The 20,549-nt window shown below is 40.4% G+C and overlaps 1 protein-coding gene across 1 annotated transcript in view; it reads left to right on the forward strand.

Annotated features, from left to right (window-relative positions):
- rhd (Rh blood group, D antigen) overlaps positions 1–20,549 on the forward strand; it is a 56,647-nt gene that overhangs the window by 26,442 nt on the left and 9,656 nt on the right. Inside the window, exons 6-9 of the mRNA XM_072548346.1 lie at positions 2,956–3,093; positions 4,895–5,028; positions 7,160–7,242; positions 17,074–17,147. Coding sequence (XP_072404447.1) covers positions 2,956–3,093; positions 4,895–5,028; positions 7,160–7,242; positions 17,074–17,147 — 429 coding nt within the window. The remainder of the gene's footprint in view (positions 1–2,955; positions 3,094–4,894; positions 5,029–7,159; positions 7,243–17,073; positions 17,148–20,549) is intronic.

Consider the following 20,549-nt stretch of genomic DNA (forward strand, 5'->3'; position numbering starts at 1 on the left):
AGGACACTCAGAAACCTCTACATCTGAATCTGCACTTCAAGGTCTCTTTGTTCAGCAACACTCCCAGGATCTTAGCACAAAGTGTACAGGTCCAAAACAATTACAAAAACTGAGTCTCTTGTGCTCCTTCTCTTTGGGTCCCCTTATCTGTCTCATGTGCAGTCATACTCTCCCGTCCCTGAACACTGACCAAATGAGACAATCCTGCATTAATTGACATGTTTGCCACTTGGTACAAAGAGTCCAGGCATCTTTCCCTATTCCCCATCAGGAGTGTCTATTGTTCAAGCTCTTGTTCATAAACCCTGAACCAAAGTTTCTCGAATTTCATATTGTTGCCACAGGCATATTTGCTTTGGTCAAAACTGACAAGCTGCAACTCTGATGCACAATTTGTCTTGCCCCCTTTTCTAAGGAACTACTTTATTCAATTTTATGTTCAGTTATGTTTTCATATATTTTGTTTTATTATTTGTCACCAATTGCTATTTTCTGTTGAACTTCAGGAATATAATAGATCTTAGTTACTTATTAGATACTCACCAAGTAACCAGCTTCTTCTATTGTCGCACACTAAAATCAATTCCTGAGGCTGAAAAAAAATTAGGAAAAGCAAAACCAACAGAACACCTCTTTACCTCCCTCCTCTTAACCCTCTTAACCACTTAACTCTGGCACTCTATTCTAAGTCAGCCTTTAGTGCTGAATTGCACAAAGTTGACTGCGTGAAAATAAAAGCAATCCACCAAAGCGGAGGAGGTTTAGATAATGACAAGCTGAGTCACCCAGGTCATAAGTATGGCGATACCTTTTACTCTCACTCTGTGTTAGATTGGTTGCCAGGGCAGTGCTAATTTGTTCTGTAATTGTTTCTGACATCACTGCATTACAATGAGACAATTGACCAAAGTACCTGCTCCTATTCACTATCAGGCATCATCCACTGGAAGTCAGGAAGCTGTGTGAGGACAAGATGCAGAACGTGTCCACCCTGTATATAAGCAGTTCGCTCACACTCGTGCATTGAAGCTCACATATGTACAGGACACCCTCAGTTTTCTGAACATCAATTATCCAAATTTTGGATTATCTGAACAAGTTCTCAAGGTCCTGTAAATGCTTCCTTTGTTTATGATCAGATCAGTTCGTGGGTGGCACGGTGGCACAGTGGTTAGCACTACTGCCTCACAGCGCCAGAGACCCGGGTTCAATTCCCACCTCAGGTGACTGACTATGTAGAGTTTGCACATTCTCCCCGTGTCTGCGTGGGTTTCCTCCAGGTGCTCCGGTTTCCTCCCACAGTCCAAAAATGTGCAGGTTAGGTGAATTGGCCATGTTAAATTACCCGTAGTGTTAGGGGCAGGGGTAAATGTAGGGGAATGGATCTGGGTGGGTTGTGCTTCGGCGGGTCGGTGTGGACTTGTTGAGCCGAAGGGCCTGTTTCCACACTGTAAGTAATCTAATCTAATCAGTTATCTGAACAATTAGTTATCCGAACAAAATACTCTCAGCCCGTCTCGTTCGGATAATCGAGTTTGTTCTGTAGATGACAATTTCGTGAGGTACCGAGTGTATCTTGTGTCTTTGGAATTATGTGCCAGGAAGGAGCGCCTTCTGCAAGCAAGAGAAATGACTTCCAGGAAAAATAAAATTTCTGAGTCGAGAACATTCAATCAATTTTGGCGTGGAAATTGAGTATTCTACAAGCAGAGATGCTGGTAAATGTGGCAAAAGCTATCTCCACCAGGTTTCCAACTAATCATAATTCCTATCATTTTAATATAATTCAAATAAAATGAGTCTATTCAGTGTAGGTGACAATTTTATTCCAAAAAATAAGGTAGGGAACAAAGTAATAAATTGATTTGCCTGGTCAATGCTCACATTCCTGGCCTATACAGAAATATCTCTCACTCAGGATTTGGGATGAGATTATGGCAAGACAGATCAGCTCGGAGAGCAGTGCATGATGGGATTTCTAGCCCCTTCATTTGAATTCCTGTTCTTTGAAGTCTTGCTTTACCTCTTGTGATCTAAAACTTTTATTTTCATCTTTTTCTCGCTTTTGCTCTTCATTGTGACTCCACTACCAGCTTTCTCTCCATGTTACTCTTTTAGATTCTGATGTTTTCTCTGTGCTGTGTGTCCCATTTGTGACTTATCAACATACTTCTGTGGACCGCTCTTTCTTTCCAATAAATAATTTACACGTCATTGATTGCACAGAGTTTTATTTAATGATCAATTTTTTTATCTAACATCTGGAAAGGTGCTCATAAGTTATAACATTTTTGGTTAATAGTTTTTTGATGGTCCAGAACTTGAGAATTGTTGAAAACAGACAATTTCGTCAAAGATTTTTATCTGGCACTCATCAAGATAATTCACAAGAATATCAGTTTTAAATCTTCCCCTTCAATTCATATTCTTGTGAACTCTACTGATGAGCATAAGACAAAAGTCAAACAAAATGTGCCTTTTCACCTTTTTTTGGTAAAGACAAACTCTATAATATTTGAGAAATATATTAGAATATTAATATTAGCAGTGCACCACCACTTCCACTATGACCCTTCACAATGTTACAGCTTGTATCAGTGGACCAGAGCTTTGAGACTTTCAGCTTTTGAGATTTTACAGAGAGCAGGCAAGAGTTGTTGAAAAAAACAAGAGTAGAAAAACTCTAACAAATTAAACACAAGACGCTAATTTATGAGAGATGAAGGAGACTGATCCGAAGCAATTTTGTTGCTGCGGTTTGCTGTACCTAAAAATGAATAGTTAGCAACCTTTGTTGATTTTGGACACAATTTTAAATAATATATCCAAATCCATGCCATGAAAATTTGAACAACAACCTATGTACAGGATTCTATCTTTCTACATCCAGTGTTTAAAATCATTGTTCAGAAATAATGGATGTATTACACAAATCTTTTAATCATGTCCCTACAGTCACATATCCGCAATGCTACGCTGGCAGGAGGAGTTGCTGTTGGGCTTTCTGCTCCTTTGATACCATCTGCTTACATTGCAATGATAATCGGCTTCATTGCTGGTGTTATCTCTACCCTGGGGATGAAATACTTGAAGGTAATATTGAAACTAAATCAGATATAAAGCATTTATACAGGTTCCTCTTTAATTCTGTTGTCATTTAGTGTCTTTTTCAAACACCAAGAGTGAAAATTGAGTTTGCAGGACTTGCAAGACCAGCAGTTTGCAGTGCAAAGTCCTGCAAAACCCAGGTTGTTAAATGAACCTAAAGTCTCACAAATGCAGTGCTGTGAGCAGTTCTGGCCACCTCCTCTTAGAAAGGAAATATTGGCCTCAGAGGTGTGGGACATAAATTTGCTCGAAAATAAATGGACTCCCAATCAATCTACATGGAGAGATTAAACAAACTAGGGATGTATTCTCTGAAATATAGAAGCCTAAGGAATGAGTTTTTATTAACTCATTCATGGGATGAGGGCACCGCTAGATAACCAGCATTTATTGCCCATCCCTAATTACTCAGAGGGCAGTTAAGAGTCAACCACATTGCAGTGGGTCTGGAGTCACATGTAGACCAGACCAGGCAAGGATGGCAGTTTCCTTCCCTAAAGGACGTTAGTGAACCAGATGGGTTTTTCCCAACAATCAGTGATTTATTTCTGGTCATCACAGACTTTTGATTCCAGATATTTAGTGAATTTAAATTCCTCCATCTACCATGGCAGGATTTGAACCCAGGTCCCCAGAACATTACCTGGGTCTCTGCGTTAAAAGTCCAGCAATAATACCTCTAGGCCATTGCCTCCCCGTTAGTTGATTGAGCATTCAAGTTGGTAAAGGTAACAGACAGGGTAGGTTTGGAGAAAATGTTCCCATTGAATCCACGACTGGGGAGGTGGCCATAATAAGAAAACATTACAGCCAGATCTTTCAAGGGTGAAATTAGGAACCTGAATGGGGAAGGGATAGACATTTAGAGCTCTCTTATGCAAATGAAAATTGATGAAAGAACAATTGTTAACCCGAAAACTAAGATTAATAGATTTTTATTGGTCAAAAGTATGAGAGTATGGAGACATTGTGCATGTATAGAATTCACTCACCACAATCTCTCTAAGTGATAGAATAGACTCAAGGGACTAAACGGTCTACTCTAGTTCCTTAATTCCCATTCTGTTAACATGACAGATCTTATATTAACTGGCCCATCAAAATTCAAGAATACATCTTTTAGATGTTTGTAAGCCACTTACTGAATTTTCTGGAAGCTACTGTTAGTACACAGATGGTTATCAGAACAGTTTGGAGAAAGTCTGCTTAAGAAGCTCTCTAGCTAAGCAAGCCAAATGCATAAACATATGTCAATGTAAGAATGCATTCATCCATGCAGACTGCAGGGCCTGGTTTTGATCTCTGGTTTCTGTAGATTTGGCTCATCATAATTGAACTGCTGTACTAAGGCACAGAGAAGGAAAGCAGTTGACAAAACACCTACTGTTGATTGATGTTCAGTGACTTGGACTGGAGAGTGTACAACTGTGGGGAGTAGGCATATGTTCAGCCCCGGCACACATCCAAAGTTGAGCTACCTGCTAATACTCACTGTCAAAGCTTACATGTGACGAATGGGCAGTTGGGTCAGGAACCAGAGGGTTGCAGGCATATGTGAAGTTGTACACCTGCAAGAACAATACTTTGAAGAGAGGGAGGAAAAACCTAAAAAGATATTTTTTAAAAAATGCTTTCACTGTCAAACTAATGATACTCACATGGTCAAGGTTCCACTATTGCATTTGTCAGGGTTAATTTTCGATAAAGTGCTCTGAAGTGTAGCTGCTGTCTTTGCTTGTTTACATATATATGTAGACCATGTCTAACATTTTAGCATCTTTTCTAGGGCAGATTGGAATTATATTTGAAACTCCATGATACTTCTGGCATTTTATATACCCATGGCTTACCTGGAATTATGGGATGCATAGTGTATGTTGTCCTACTTTCAGTGCCCTCTGTGAGTGAGGATTTGCAAAGGTATGTTTTCAAAGGTAATGCTAAAATAACTATCTGAGACATCTTGCTACATACGTGTCTGAGTGCATGATGCATTCATACACAAATGAATTTATTCATCATTTAAATGAAGGAGTTATTACATTAAATCTCTTTGAACTCCGTATATATGACCTTTCTCTCACATCAGTATGATTCATGTTGCTTTCTAAGAAACATTCCACTTTCATTTTCAGCAAGTTCTGTGTCATTCTCTCTTTTCATATTTTTTCCAAATTTATTTTTAGTCTAGTTTCCCTAAAGTAGAGAATTCTTCAGTTTCTTTTCCTATTTCATATAATTTTACATTGAAGAATTGAACATTTCTGCTTTTAGCATTTATGTCAGAAATAAACGCTTTCAACTGAAACAGACTGTCCATAAAATTGTCACAGACTGACCAAGTAAACATGTTGGTCTTTGAATTAGATTTTAGTGTAATTTTAGTAAGTTATTTTATTTTCAATTGGTCTCAATATGATTTCCATAAGTGACCCACTTCACACGTGATTCTGTAACTTTGGAATACATCCCTCACAGAAAATAATAGTTTTACAGAAAGACAAGAGAACAATGTTAATTTACCTCACTCTGAACAATTGGGTGAGTTAATAAGTGGTAAGTCCAGGTGGTAAGCAAATACCCCTCCAAATATACAGTTGTGTTTGGAGATATGGAGGGCAATAGTCTCACCTGCAGGAAATATTGGCTTACTAATCATTGAACATTTGATTGTCAGGTGCAATTGGATTTTCTATACTAATTTGTTAAATAAATTGGTTTCTGCTCAGGTGGAAAATAAAAGTAAAGGTTCACAAACTCCCTTTCTTGAAACGTGGATCACAATTGCTCTGGCAGAGGAAAGAGAACCTGACAAAGTAGAGGTCCAAGATGTTCCTGAGCAGGAGGGTCAATTCTCCAAGATTTAATAGCAGTGGAAACCACCTTTGAATTTCACCTTAGCATAGAATCAGAAAGATGTGTTATCTGAGTCAGTATTAGTGTTCCATCAATTCATATTGGTGAGTGCTGAAATTTCTCTTTTGTTCCCAGCTTAACCATGTTTGTTGGTTGTATTGTTTTGTTTTTGAATTCAATCTTCAGTTAAAAGATGATCAGCTATATTAGGCTTGGGGCAACACAACAGCAACCAGATGGAGTTGTCATAAGAATGGACCAATTCATAGCTGTGGGAAAAACCTCTAATACCACTATGGGCTAAACTGGTAGAGCTTGGAGCACCTCTCTTTTAAAATTAGATGGAAAAGCCTTGGTTGGGGTTTGGGTAGTAATCTTTGGTGAGAGCACTACACAGATACTAACTATAGTCATTGCAGGGAGAGCAGTTTACTACATTTGATTGATAGCCTGTGGCTGGTGACAGGAAACGGACTGACTACAGATTGATTAGTAAGTTAGTTCCTGTCCACAGTCTGTGCATTCACTCTTGCTCCATTGCTGCTTTCTGTACCTTCTTCTTCTCCTCATCTGAGACCATATGTTTAAAGTTCAAAGAGTTGAGACCATAAATATTACCTGTTGCACCATCCTTAAGTCATAGCTATACTTAGTTCATTTGGCAATGTGCCACAAAATCTAGATTGCTTTGCTAAATCGATTAAATTGGAGCGTTCTCTCAAAAAACCAGCACAGGTACATTGGGGCAAATGGCCTCTTAAATCTTCTAAGGTTCTCTCATTCTATGCAAAACCTGATATAAGCTTTATAGCAAAAAATGACTTTAAAGTTGCAGAATTCTAGTGATCCTGTTTAATACTGGCACTAGGAGTAAAGTTGAAGAGATATCCTATTCTGCAGCAATCATGTAATTTTCATTAGCACAAAACATGATGTATTTATCTTCCATCTAACCATATTCTAATTAGTTTATTGTGATTTCTATGGTCTCTGATTCCTAAATAAGAGTGTAATTTTCCAAGTCCACCAGTCCAGCCCAAATTGAAAATACACATTTATGCCATAGAACTTTTCATTTTAATGTCTGCCTGCATGACCAATTTTTCTTGATGACTCCCCAACAATTCTGTAGACTTGTAACAAGTACACTCACAGGTTTCTCAATTTTATACTCTGTGGATTTTTCTGTTTTCAGAGTTAAGGTGTCGCATGCAGACTACTGGCAAACAGCTCTGTTTGTTACCATGACAATGGGCAGTTTAACAGGATTTGTCACAGGTGAGAGACAGCTGTCATCCATGAGTGATGCAATAGAATCTGGGTACAGAAAATGATCTAACTACTTCTGAGAGATTAAGATTTCTCCAGCCTAATGATTTTCTAAATATTTTAAAACTGTTGTCAAGCAAACAATGAATGCTGAGCGGGTTTGTGTAACTGCCAACATTACATCAGCATTACAGAATTGTTAGAATGAACGTCTTTTCCCGACAGAATTTTATGGCCACAACAACTTGTATTTAGATGGCAGCTTTAATATAGAAAAAGTCTCCAAAAGTGCTTCACAGGAGCTGTCTATGTGGACAATGAGACAAATGTAAGAATTTACAAAGCAAGTGTTGCCTTTGGCAGACCTCAAAGATAGCCTGGGAATGAAAAGGAATAATTCTGCCTCCCTAACTGAGAGTTTGTAATGCCTGCTCTGCTACACACCCACAAGACTTGGGCAATGTAGCAGCATCTTACCAAGAAGCTCAATTAATGTCATAGCAGCTGCATTCAGAATCATCTGAAGATCAGATAACAATGTGAAATACCAGATACTCACATGCTCATTCAAACTGGCATGCCAAGTCTCCATACCATTTTGAGACAGTCACAACTGAGTTGGCCTGGTCATGTAGGTGGAATGCTAAAGTGAATTCTTCATTACAGAGCTTGTGTCTGGGAGTCAATACAGTGATACAAGTTTCACTTAGGAATTTTGATAAGAACTTCAAGCCCTGGAAGAAGTCTGTCCAAGATTGCAGAACCTAGCACAACAAAAATAGAAATGGTAAGTGGCGTCCTTCCAAACCAAAAGCACATCAGGCAGAGGGAAAGCAGAGGACAAGAAATCTCAAGTCAGCAACTCATCCAAACTTCAATCATCTGTTGTATCCTGTTCAATGTTTAGCAGAATCCTCTGGGCATAGACTGGCCTCAGTGGTCACTTAGGATCCATGGGAACCCTGCCAACATCCAATCACTTTCTGAAAAAAGAACAAAGTTTGACACTGAGCTGCATGAGGTGTTATTGGGATTTGGTCAAAGAGGTAGATTTTAAGTATTTTTTTAGCTTGTAAAGAGGGAAATAGAAGGTATTTCTGAAATTGCAGAACTTAGGGCCTAAACAGCTAGGGGAGTGGAAACCAGAGAAAGAGTAATTAATGTCTGGAATGCTCAAGAGGGTAGAAGTGAAAGACTGCAGATATCAGATGGTTTTTGGGCTTTATCAGCATAAAGAGATGAGATCGCGCAGGAATTTGAAAATAAGGTCTCATCACTGATGTAGAAAACTCATGTGAATCATCTTGGAAGATTTTAGTAGATTAAAGGCGTGTGTAAACACACATTATTGTGGCCATAAAATTCAGTTAGGAAAAGACCTGCATTCTAATAATTCGAAGATGTTAACATAACGTTGGCAGTTACACAAAACTGGCCAGTATTCAAAGCACTGGGTGAATGTGACTTCATGCAAGTTAAAAATCACATAACACCAGCTTATAGTCCAACAGGTTTAATTGGAAGCACACTACCTTTCAGGTGATGAAGGAGCGGTGCTCCGAAAGCTAGTGCTTCCAATTAAACCTGTTGGACTCTAACCTGGTGTTGTGTGATTTTCACTTTGTACACCCCAGTCCAACACCGACATCTCCAAATCGTGCAAGTTAGGACAAAAACAGTGCTAACATGGAAGATCTCAAATTCATGGAGGATAGAATGTGGGAGACCAGCCTGGAGTGAATTGGAATAGTCGAGACTAGAGGCCACAAGGTTGTGGCCTTTTTGATGGGTTTTCAGCAGCAAATGAGGAGAGGAGGGGTAAGTTTGAGCACTGTTATGGTGCTAGAAAAGGTGGTTTTAGTGATAATGTGGATTCGTCATTGGAAGCTCATCTTGGGTCAAATCTGAAATCAAGTTGTGAAGAGTCTTATTCTGCAACAGGCAGTTTCCAGGGAGTGGGATGGAATAGGTGACTCACGAATGGATTTATTTTTATTGACGAGTGAATAGCTACAATATTCTGTGTGTTCAGCTGGAGGTAATTTCCACTTATCCAGTACTGGATGAAATAGCCTGACAGTTTAGATACAGTGAAGAGGTAGGGGGTAGGCGGTGGTGAGTTAGATCTGGGTGAGGTAGTGTGCACATGGAACTGCCACTCTATTTTCAGACAGTGTCACTGAGAGGCAGCAAGTAGCTGTGAAATAGGAGGGGGCTGAGATCGAAGAACACAAGAGATAACGACAGTCGTAGGAAGAGAGGTCATTGCAGATGATTTTCAGGCTGTGGCTGGAAAGGTAAGACTGGAAGTGAGTGAGTGCAGTGTCAACTATATTACAACAGTAGAGAAGCTTTGGAGGAAGATGATACAGTTAAACATGTCAAAGACTGCATACAGGTTGAGTAGGATGAAGAGTTTTTGATAAGAAAGTAATCACATTGTATCTTTTACTGGATTAGATTGAGGACAATAAAAGTTGTGAATTCTGGTGATGACATCTTTGAAGGAACTCTTAGGATTGTCTGATCAGTCAAAGTGAAAGATAGACTATCGTTGATGGTGGAGTTCAGGTAATTGGCTTAGTTTTGTGGTACGTTCTCTCAGAAATGGAAAGCTTATCTTTGCATGAGGATAATAGAATGTGAAAAGCAGAGAAAATTCTTGTGGATTTTGACAGAGGTAGGTTGGATGGTGACAATATACTGGATTAGTGATGCTGGAAGAGCACAGCAGTTCAGGCAGCATCCAACGAGCAGCGAAATCGACGTTTCGGGCAAAAGCCCTTCATCAGGAATAAAGGCAGTGAGCCTGAAGCATGGAGAGATAAGCTAGAGGAGGGTGGGGGTGGGGAGAGAGTAGCACAGAGTACAATGGTTGAGTGGGGGAGGAGATGAAGGTGATAGGTCAAGGAGGAGAGGGTGGAGTGGATAGGTGGAAAAGGAGATAGGCAGGTCGGATGATCATCGAGAGTTGGACAATGTATTCATGGCTCCTCGGATGCCGCCTGACCAACTGTACTTTTCTAGCATCACAATTTTTTATTCTAATCTCTAGCATCTGCAGTCCTCACTTTCTCCATATTCATGGGATTAGGACAGATGACACTAATATTTGAATTGAAGTACTGATCTCAGAAGAAATAGTGATAAAGGTAGGGTGGTGTTAATGTGAAAAAAACAAACTATAGCCTTAACAAATGAAATGCATTCCAGAATGAAAGTTCCTTAATTTGATTGTGTAGGAATTGTAGCAATACATGAAAATCGATGGAAGAACATAAGTAATTAATTAATAAAAATGTTGTTTGAATTATCATTTAAACATTGTAAAACTAAAGGATTCTTAATTGCGGAGGTTTCAGTGATTTTCAAGTTTGCAGGTTGAGAGTCAAGGCGGAGAAACTTTCAGTTTCAGCAGTATCTAGAGAGTACACAGAGGAACCTTGATTATCTGAACAACACAGATGGGGAGTATATTGTTGGATAATCCATTGTTTGGATAATCAAATGCTGGATAACACAGTTTAGCCAAGCAGCGGGACCTTCAATCTTGCTGGATACTCCAAAATTCGGATAATCGAATGCAGGATAATTAAGTTAAAAATCACATAACACCAGGTTATAGTCCAACAGGTTTAATTGGAAGCACACTAGCTTTCGGAGCGACGCTCCTTCATCAGGTGATTGTGGAGGGCTCAATCGTAACACAGAATTTATAGCAAAAATTTGCAGTGTGATGTAATTGAAATTATACATTGAAAAATTGATTGTCTGTTAAGCCTTTCATCTGTTAGAATACAGTGATAGTTTCACTTCTTTCATGTGTAAATCACAAAACCCTTTATTTTAAAGTTGCATTCTCGGGTTAGCTGTTAACAATGGTGATAGCTAGACAATATGTTGAAGGTGTTAGCCCCCTGTGTTCTCTGTCTATGACCTGATGTTAGGATTGATTCTAATCTAAAAAAGTGAGATAACAGAGTTTTACATAAATTCATGCAGTTTTTGAGCTCAGAGTTCTACATGAATGTATGCAGTTTTTGAGCAAAGTGCAATGTAACTCTGCAAGTACAAATTCACCACACAAAATATATGTGTGCATATATTGTCTGTCTGTGTGTGTATGTCTGTCTGGGGTGGGGGTTGTGAGTGTGAGAAAGTGTGTGTGTGTGTGTGTGTGTGTAGTGAGTGCAGAGTGTCTTAAATCTGTGAGGGGGTGCATGTGTGGGAGTGTGTGTGTCTATAAGGGTGTGTGTGGGTGTCTGTGTGTGTGTCTGTGTGTACCTGTGTCCGTGTATGTGAGAGTGTGTGTGTGTAGGAATATCTGTGTGTGTGTATAGTGCAATGGTGGTCACCTGTAATGTGACATGAACCCAAGGTCCTGGTTGAGGCCCTCCCTATGGGTACCGAACTTAGCTATCAGCCTCTGCACGGCCACTTTCCTCTGCAACCTGTCCCGAAGTCCACCTTGGAGGATGGTCACCCGAAGGTCCGAGGTTGAATGTCCTGGACCACTGAAGTGTTCCCCAACTGGGAGAGAACCCTCCTGTCTGTTGATTGTTGTGCGGTGCCCATTCATCCGTTGTCGTAGCCTTTGCTCGGTTTCCCCAATATACCATGCCTCCGGGCACCCTTGCCTGCAAAGTATAAGATAGACAACGTTGGCTGAGTCACATGAGTACCTGCCATGTACAAGGTGTGAGGTGTTCCCATGCGTAATAGTGGTATCTATGTCCACACTCTGACACGTCTTGCAGCGTCCACCGTGACAGGGTTGTATGGAGTTGTCCTGAGAGCCGGGCAGTTTGCTACGAACAATGATCTGTTTGAGGTTTGGCGGTTGTTTAAAAGCAAGTAGTGGAGGTGTGGGGAAGGTCTTGGTGAGGTGCTCATCCTCATTGATAATGTGTTGCAAGTAACGAAGAACATGGCATAATTTTTCAGCCCCTGGGAAATACTGAACAACGAAGGGTACCCTGTCAGTTGCAGCACGTGTCTGTCTCCTGAGGAGGTCATTACAGTTCCTTGCTGTGGCACGTCAGAACTGGCGGTCGATGAGTTGAGCATCATACCCGTTCTTGTGAGGGCATCCTTGAGTACTTCCAGGTGTTCCTCACGTTCCTCCTCATCTGAGCAGATCCGGTGTATGCGTAGGGCTTGTCCGTAGGGAATAGCTGTTTTAATATGTTTTGGTTGGAAGCTGGAGAAGTGAAGCATTGTGAGGTTGTCTGTGGGTTTGTGGTAGAGTGTGGTGCTGAGATGTCCGTCCTTGATGTGGTGAATTTGTATTTGCAGAGTTACATTTCATTTTGCTCAAAAACTGCATACATTCATGTAGAACTCTGAGCTCAAACACTGCATGAATTTATGTAAAACTCTGTTATCTCACTTTTTAGATGAGAATCAATCTAAACATCAGGTCATAGACAGAGAACACAGGGGCTAACACCTTCAACATATTGTCTAGCTATCACCATTGTAAACAGCTAACCCGAGAATGCAACTTTAAAAAAAAGGGTTTTGTGATTTACACATAAAAGAAGTGAAACTATCACTGTATTCTAACAGGTGAAAGGTTTAACATACAATCAATTTTTCAATGTATAATTTCAGTTACATCACACTGCAAATTTTTGCTATAAATTCTGTGTTACGATCGAGCCCTCCACAATCACCTGATGAAGGAGCATCGCTCCGAAAGCTAGTGTGCTTCCAATTAAACCTGTTGGACTATAACCTGGTGTTGTGTGATTTTTAACTTTGAACACCCCAGTCCAACACCGGCATCTCCAAATCAGGATAATTAAGTTTCCTCTGCATTTAGCAACTGAACCACATTGTTTTTGTAACTTATTAAAGCGACACAATTCCTCCCTCTACTGGTCATTTTGATCATTGCACCAGAGTCTATCTCAGTAAGTTTTACAGTAATTGGTGATGGCTTTGTTCAGAAAGGTAAAAGTTAGATTCATAGAGAGGTACAGCATGGAAACAGACCCTTCAGTCCAACCTGCCCATGCCGACCAGACATCCCAACACAATCTAGTCCCCCGTACCAGCACCCGGCCCATATCCCTCTAAACCCTTCATATTCATATACCCATCCAGATGCCTTTTAAATATTGCAATTGTGCTCACCTCCTCCACTTCCTCTAGCAGCTCATTCCATACATGTACCACCCTCTATGTTGCCCCTTGGTGTCTTTTACATCTTTCTCCTCTCACCTTAAACCTATGCCCTCTAGTTCTGGACTCCCCCACTCCAGGAAAGAGACTTTGTCTATTTATCCTATCCAATAAACCTCTATAAGGTCACCCCTCAGCCTCTGATGCTCCAGGGAAAACAGCCCCAGCCTGTTCAGCCCCTCCATATAGCTATCCCCCAACCCTGGCAACATCCTTGTAAATCTTTTCTGAACCCTTTCAAGTTTCACAACATCTTTCTGATAGGAAGCAGACCAGAATTGCAAGCAATATTCCAACAGTGGCCTAACCAATGTCCTGTACAGCCGCAACATGACCTCTCAACTCCTGTACTCAATACTCTGACCAATAAAGGAAAGCATATCAAACACCTTCTTCACTATCCTATCTAGCTGTGACTCCACTTTCAAGGAGCTATGAACCTGCACTCCAAGGTCTCTTTTTTCAGTTACACTCCGTAGGACCTTACCATTAGGTGTATAAGTCCTGCTAAGATTTGCTTTCCCAAAATGCAGCACCTCGCACTTATCTAAATTAAACTCCATCTCCCACTTCTCACCCTTTGGCCCATCTGATCAAGGTCCCATTGTAATCTGAGGTAATCTTCTTCGCTGTCCACTACACCTCCAATTTTGGTGTCAGCTGCAAACTTACTAACTATACCTCTTATGCTCACATCCAAATCATTATATAAATGATGAAAAATTGTGGACTTAGCACCGATCCTTATGGCACTCCACTGGTCACAGGCTGAAAAACAACCCTCCACCACCACCCTCTGTCTTCTCTACCTTTGAGCCAGTTCTCTATCCAAATAGTTAGTTCTCCTTGTATTCCATAAGATCTAATCTTGCTAATCAGTCTCCCATGGGGAACCTTGTCAAACGCCTTACTGAAGTCCATATAGATCACGTCCACCGCTCTGCCCTCATCAATCCTCTTTGTTACTTCTTCAAACAACTCAATCCATTTTGTGAGACATGATTTCCCATGCACAAAGCCATATTGACTATCCCTAATCAGTCCTTGCCTTTCCAAATACATGTACATCGTGTCCCTCAGGATTCCCTCCAAGAACTTGTCAACCACCGACTTGCTCACTGGTCTATAGTTCCCTGGGCTTGTCCTTACCACCCTTCTTAAACAGTAGCCAACCTCCAGTCTTTCAGCACCTTACCTGTGACTATTGATGATACAAATATCTCAGCAAGGGGCCCAGAAATCACTTCCCTAGCTTCCCTCGGAGTTCTTGAGTACACCTGATCAGGTGCTGGGGATTTATCCACTTTTATGTATTTTAAGACATCCAACACTCCCTCCTTTGTAATATGGACATTTTTCAAGGTGTCACCATCTATTTCCCTACATTCTATATCTTCCATGTCCTTTTCCACAGTAAACACTGATGCAAAATTCTCATTTAGTATCTCCCCCATCACCTGCAGCTCCGCACAAGGGCTGCCTTGCTGATCTTTGAGAGGCCCTATTCTCTCCCTAGCTACCTTTTTGTTCTTAGTCCTTTTTCTTTAAAATAAACTTTTTTTTAGAAATATTTCATCAAAGTTTGAAGTCATGAACATGAAACTGGACTTTGTCTTGTTGTAAAAAATCTAATTGGTTCACGAATGCCCTTCAAGAAGAGGTCTGTCAACATGATCCAATCAGGTTCAGTAATCACAATGAAACTCATTGATATGAGGAAAATCAGTCAGACCTATCAGCCATAAAATCAATCTAAAACTAATGTAATGTCAGCTCAGACAACTGTGAGAAATCCTCTACATCAAACTTGCTGATAACTTGTTCAAAAGAAGACAACGAAAACAATTAACCATATTTATTGCAGTATTTTTCTTAAGATTAAATTTTATATTTCCGGACTGGTCCAAATCCGGATTGGATCCACCGAAGATTCCCAATTCCCATTCCTCAACATTAACCTTTCTCCAAATGACATGCAGACCAGAAAAAAAAAACACAATACTAGTAATAATTTTGTAACTAGTGAGGTGCCATGTGGATTAGTGCTGGGATGACAATTATTAACAACATATATTAATGACAGAAGTGAATACACCATCGGCAAGTTTGCAGATGATACAAAAAAGGAAGGCAAATAGTGAGAATGACATAAAGAATCTACAGACGGATAATGTCAGGCTAAGAGGATGGGAAAAAAACCTGGTCGACACAATAAAACATGGAAAAATATAAGCTTATGAAATTTGATGGGAAGAATAGAGGAGCTGAATAGTTTTCAAATGGAGAAATCCTTTTAGAAAGCTGAAGCGCTGAGCGATTTGGGGCTCTTTGTGCATGAATCACAATAAGCTAAGTCAGCACATAATAGCGAAGGCAAATGTTCTGTTGGCATATATTTCAAAGGGAATGGAATGTAAAAATAGGGAGGTCTTGCTAAAACCATGCAAGGCACTGGTCAGACACAGCTGGAATACTGTGAACATCTCTAGTTCCCTTGTCTAAGGAAAGATATATTGACATTGGAAGCAATCCAGAGAAGGTTCACTAGGCTGATATCAGGTATGCAGAGATGTATGAGACATGGGCGTCGCTGGCTGGCCAACATTTGTTGCCTGCCCCTAAGGTGCTTTTGAATTAAGTGGCTTACTAGGCCAATTTTCTTATGAAGAGTTGTTGAGTGGGACCTGAGGGCATAGTCTCAAAATAAGGGGTCGCCCATTTAATACAGAGATGAAGGGAGTGTTTTCCTTTCAGGGGGTACTGTCTGTGGAATTCTTTACCACAGAAGGCTATCAAGGTTCTGTCATTATATATATTCAAGAATAAGATAGATTTTTAATCAGCAAGAGAATCAAGGGTTACATTAAAAAAGTAGGTAAATAGAGGATTGTATGATCAGCATTGATCTCAATAAATGGACCAGATCTGAAAGGCCTATTACGACTTTTCAATCTAATGGCTATATATTTCAAGTTTTTATGTTTGGAATAGACCTTCCTGGAAGAACTATTTTGAAATGAAAACTCTTAAAAAAGCATTTTGTTTTTACCAATGGCAAATGAAGGTGGGATCCAAGACACCTGCCTCACCTGTTCATGTGAAAATCTGAACGCAGAAAAACATACACATTGATTCTGTGCTGCAGGTATACCCACAACTGAAAGAACAATCAGTGCGAATGGTTTTAACTCACTTGGGAGGGATAAAGCTAAATTAACCTAAAAGTAAATTATATTTTTCAGAAATCTCTCGAGACATCTGTTGTTCTGTGACCTGGTTTGAAGTCCATCGATTGTTGATATCAAGCAAATGTTGTATCCATTCCTATTGCAAAAAAATTCTATAAACAGTAATCAATGGTCAGTTGTACTGGTTTTCGATTATTCTAACTGAAAGAAAAATGTTGACCAGAACACTATGGGCCAGCTCTCTGCTTTGTGTGACATTAAAATATCAGCAATTTCAAATATCAAATAGATGCAAGGAACCACAGTTTAATATTTTATCCTAATTATGACATCTCTGACAATGCAGCAAAATGTTGGAATATTGGTCCAGATACTTAATTCTTGAATGTAAGTTGAATGTAGTTTCAAAACCATTGCGTTTGTGCCTTTAAGGTTACAAGCTTACAACATTTTGTTTTATTCACAGGTTTTATCCTGAAGTTAAATATTTGGAAGCAGCCCTCTGATATGAAATGCTATGATGACCAAATTTATTGGGAGGTAAGGAGCAAACTACCTGTGTTGGACAGAAATGACAAGAATGTTACTGAGATCAAAATGAGATTTCACTCACAAATTCAAAAATTAACATTGAATACATTCTAATTTTGTGAATAATAATTGACCGTTGCGGCAGTACAATTCTGGATGTGAATTTCCAATTATTTGATATTCTTTGACTTGATAATTCATCAGACGTTTCTTCTCTCCCCTCCCCCAACTCCAGTGGGAGGGTCTGTTCTTAACAGTCTGTCAGTTAGACACACCATTGTTTTGTCTTTCTCACATTCCGCCCACTTAACCTGCACTGTCTGTATCCTTTCTCCCCCAGCAATCCGACCCTCCTCAAACCCCCCACCCCCGAACTACAGCATAAAACCTCCTCCTCCACCCTTCATGTCAGCTCTGATGAAGTGTCATCTCGATGGGAAACCTTAGCTTGCTCTCTCTTCATGGATGTTGCCTGACCCACCGTGATTTCCAGCATCTTTTGTTTTTTTAATTCTTACCAATGTTTTAAACAACATCTTTATCTTCCTATTTCTCTTATTTCTTACCTCATTCTGCACCCCAATCAATGGGCAAATTACTTGATCACAGACTCTCAACGGCATTGTTCTTTAACCAGAGTGAGAGATAGATGACTATGATTGTCTCTGTCTCCATCTGGGGAATTACCTTGCATCATTTCACATCTCTCAATAGTCATGCAGCTGAGGTCAGTAATTCATTGCTGGGGGGAAGGGGACAAACTGGAAGTTTAAGAAGGAAATTGAAGGGAAAGTTAGCACAAGGAAGTCAAGAAAGACAACGGTATCAATGAAGCAGAAAACTCAAAAAGGGATCATGCCGTAAGGTTGAATGAAATAGGGATTGATAGGAAGGGTGAGGGCAGTAACAAATTAAAAATACTATATATGAATGCACGAAGTATTAGAAATAAGATGGATGAGCTTGAGGTTCTTTTGGAAATTGGCAGCTATGATATTGTGGGGATAACTGAGACGTGGCTTCAAGTGGACAGGGCCTGGGAAATGAATATTCAAGGCTACACGTGCTATCGTAAGGACAGACTGACGGGCAGAGGGGGTGGGGTGGCCATGTTGGTAAGGGATGATATTCAGTCCCTTGTGCGGGGGGACCTAGAATCAGGGGATGTAGAGTCAATATGGATAGAGCTGAGAAATTCTAAGGGTAAAAAGACCCTCTTGGGAGTTATCTACAGGCCCCCAAACAGTAGTATGGATGTAGGGTGTAAGTTTAATAAGGAGCTCAAATTGGCCTGTCGCAAAGATGTAACTACAGTTGTTATGGAGGATTTCAACATGCAGGTAGACTGGGAGAATCAGGATGGTATTGGACCTCAAGAAAGAGACTTTGTGGAATGCCTCTGAGATGGATTCTTAGAACAGCTGGTGCTGGAGCCTAGCAGGGAGAAGGCAATTCTGGATCTGGTATTGTGCAACGAACCAGAATTGATCAAGGACCTCGAAGTGAAGGAGCCATTAGGAGGTAGCGCTTCAATCTGCAATTTGAAAGGGAGAGGGTAGAATCGGTAGTGACAATATTTCAGCTGAATAAAGGGAACTATGGAGCTATGAGGGAGGAGCTGGCCAAAGTTCAATGGTGCAATACCTTAGCAGGGATGACAGTGGAGGAAAATGGCAGATATTTCTGGGTATAATGCAGAAGATGCAGGATCAGTTCATTCCAAAAAGGAAGAAAGATCCTAGGAGGAGGCAGGGGTGGCTGTGGCTGATGAGGGAAGTTAAGAAACATATAAAGTCAAAAGAGAAAAAGTATAACACAGCAAAGATGAGTGGGAAAACGGAGGTCTGGGAAGCTTTTCAAGAACAACAGAGGATTACTAAGAAGGAAATACGCAGAGAAAAAATAAGGCATGAAGGTAAACTGACCAAAAATATAAAGGAGGATAGTAAAAGCTTTTTTAGGTATGTGAAAGGGAAAAAAAATGGATAAGACTAAAATTGGGCCCTTGAAGACAGAAACAGGGGAATATATTACGGGGAACAAAGAAATGGCAGAAGAGTTGAATTGGTACTTCAGATCTGTGTTCACTGGGGAAGACACAAGCAATCTCCCTGAGGTAACAGTGACTGAAGGACCTGAACTGAAGGGAATTTATATTTGCCAGGAATTGGTGTTGGAGAGACTGTTAGGTCTGAAGGCTGATAAGTCCCCAGGGCCTGATGGTCTACATCCCAGGGTACTGAAGGAGGTGGCTCGAGAAATCGTGGATGCGTTGGTGAGTATTTTCCAGAGTTCGATAGATTCAGGATCAATTCCTGCAGATTGGAAGGTGGCTAATGTTGTACCACTTTTTAAGAAAGGAGCGAGAGGGAAAGCAAGAAATTATAAACCAGTTAGTCTGACCTCAGTGTTAGGAAAGATGCTGGAGTCTATAATAAAGGATGAAATTATGACACATCTGGATAGCAGTAACAGGATAGGTCAGAGTCAGCATGGATTTATAAAGGGGAAATCATGCTTGACTAATCTTCTGGAATTTTTTGAGGATGTAACTCTGAAGATGGACAAGGGAGATCCAGTAGATGTAGTGTACTTGGACTTTCAGAAAGCCTTTGATAAAGTCCCACATAGGAGATTAGTGAGCAAAATTAGGGCGCATGGTATTGGGGGCAAAGTACTGACTTTGATTGAAAATTGGTTGGCTGACAGGAAACAAAGAATAGTGATAAACGGCACCCTTTCGAATGGCAGGCGGTGACCAGTGGGGTACCGCAGGGATCAGTGCTGGGACCGCAGCTTTTTACAATATATATTAATGATATAGAAGATGGTATTAATAGTAACATTAGCAAATTTGCTGATGATACAAAGCTGGGTGGCAGGGTGAAATGTGAGGAGGATGTTAGGAAATTACAGGGTGATCTGGACAGGTTAGGTGAGTGGACAGATGCATGGCAGATGCAGTTTAATGTGGATAAATGTATGGTTATCCACTTTGGTGGCAAGAACAGGAAGGCAGATTACTACCTAAATGGAGTCAAGTTAGGTAAAGGGGCAGTACAAAGAGATCTGGGTGTTCTTGTACACCAGTCAATGAAGGCAAGCATGCAGGTACAGCAGGTAGTGAAGAAAGCTAATAGCATGCTGGCCTTCATAACAAGAGGGATTGAGTATAGAAGCAAAGAGGTTCTTCTGCAGCTGTACAGTGCCCTGGTGAGATGACACCTGGAGTATTGTGTGCAGTTCTGGTCTCCAAATTTGAGGAAAGACATTCTGGCTATTGAGGGAGTGCAGCGTAGGTTCAGGAGGTCAATTCCTGGAATGGCGGGACTATCTTATGTTGAAAGATTGGAGCGACTGGGCTTGTATACCCTTGAGTTTAGAAGACTGAGAGGGGATCTGATTGAGACG

Source organism: Chiloscyllium punctatum, chromosome 27 (genome assembly GCF_047496795.1).
Source record: "Chiloscyllium punctatum isolate Juve2018m chromosome 27, sChiPun1.3, whole genome shotgun sequence".
Lineage (NCBI taxonomy): Eukaryota > Metazoa > Chordata > Chondrichthyes > Orectolobiformes > Hemiscylliidae > Chiloscyllium > Chiloscyllium punctatum.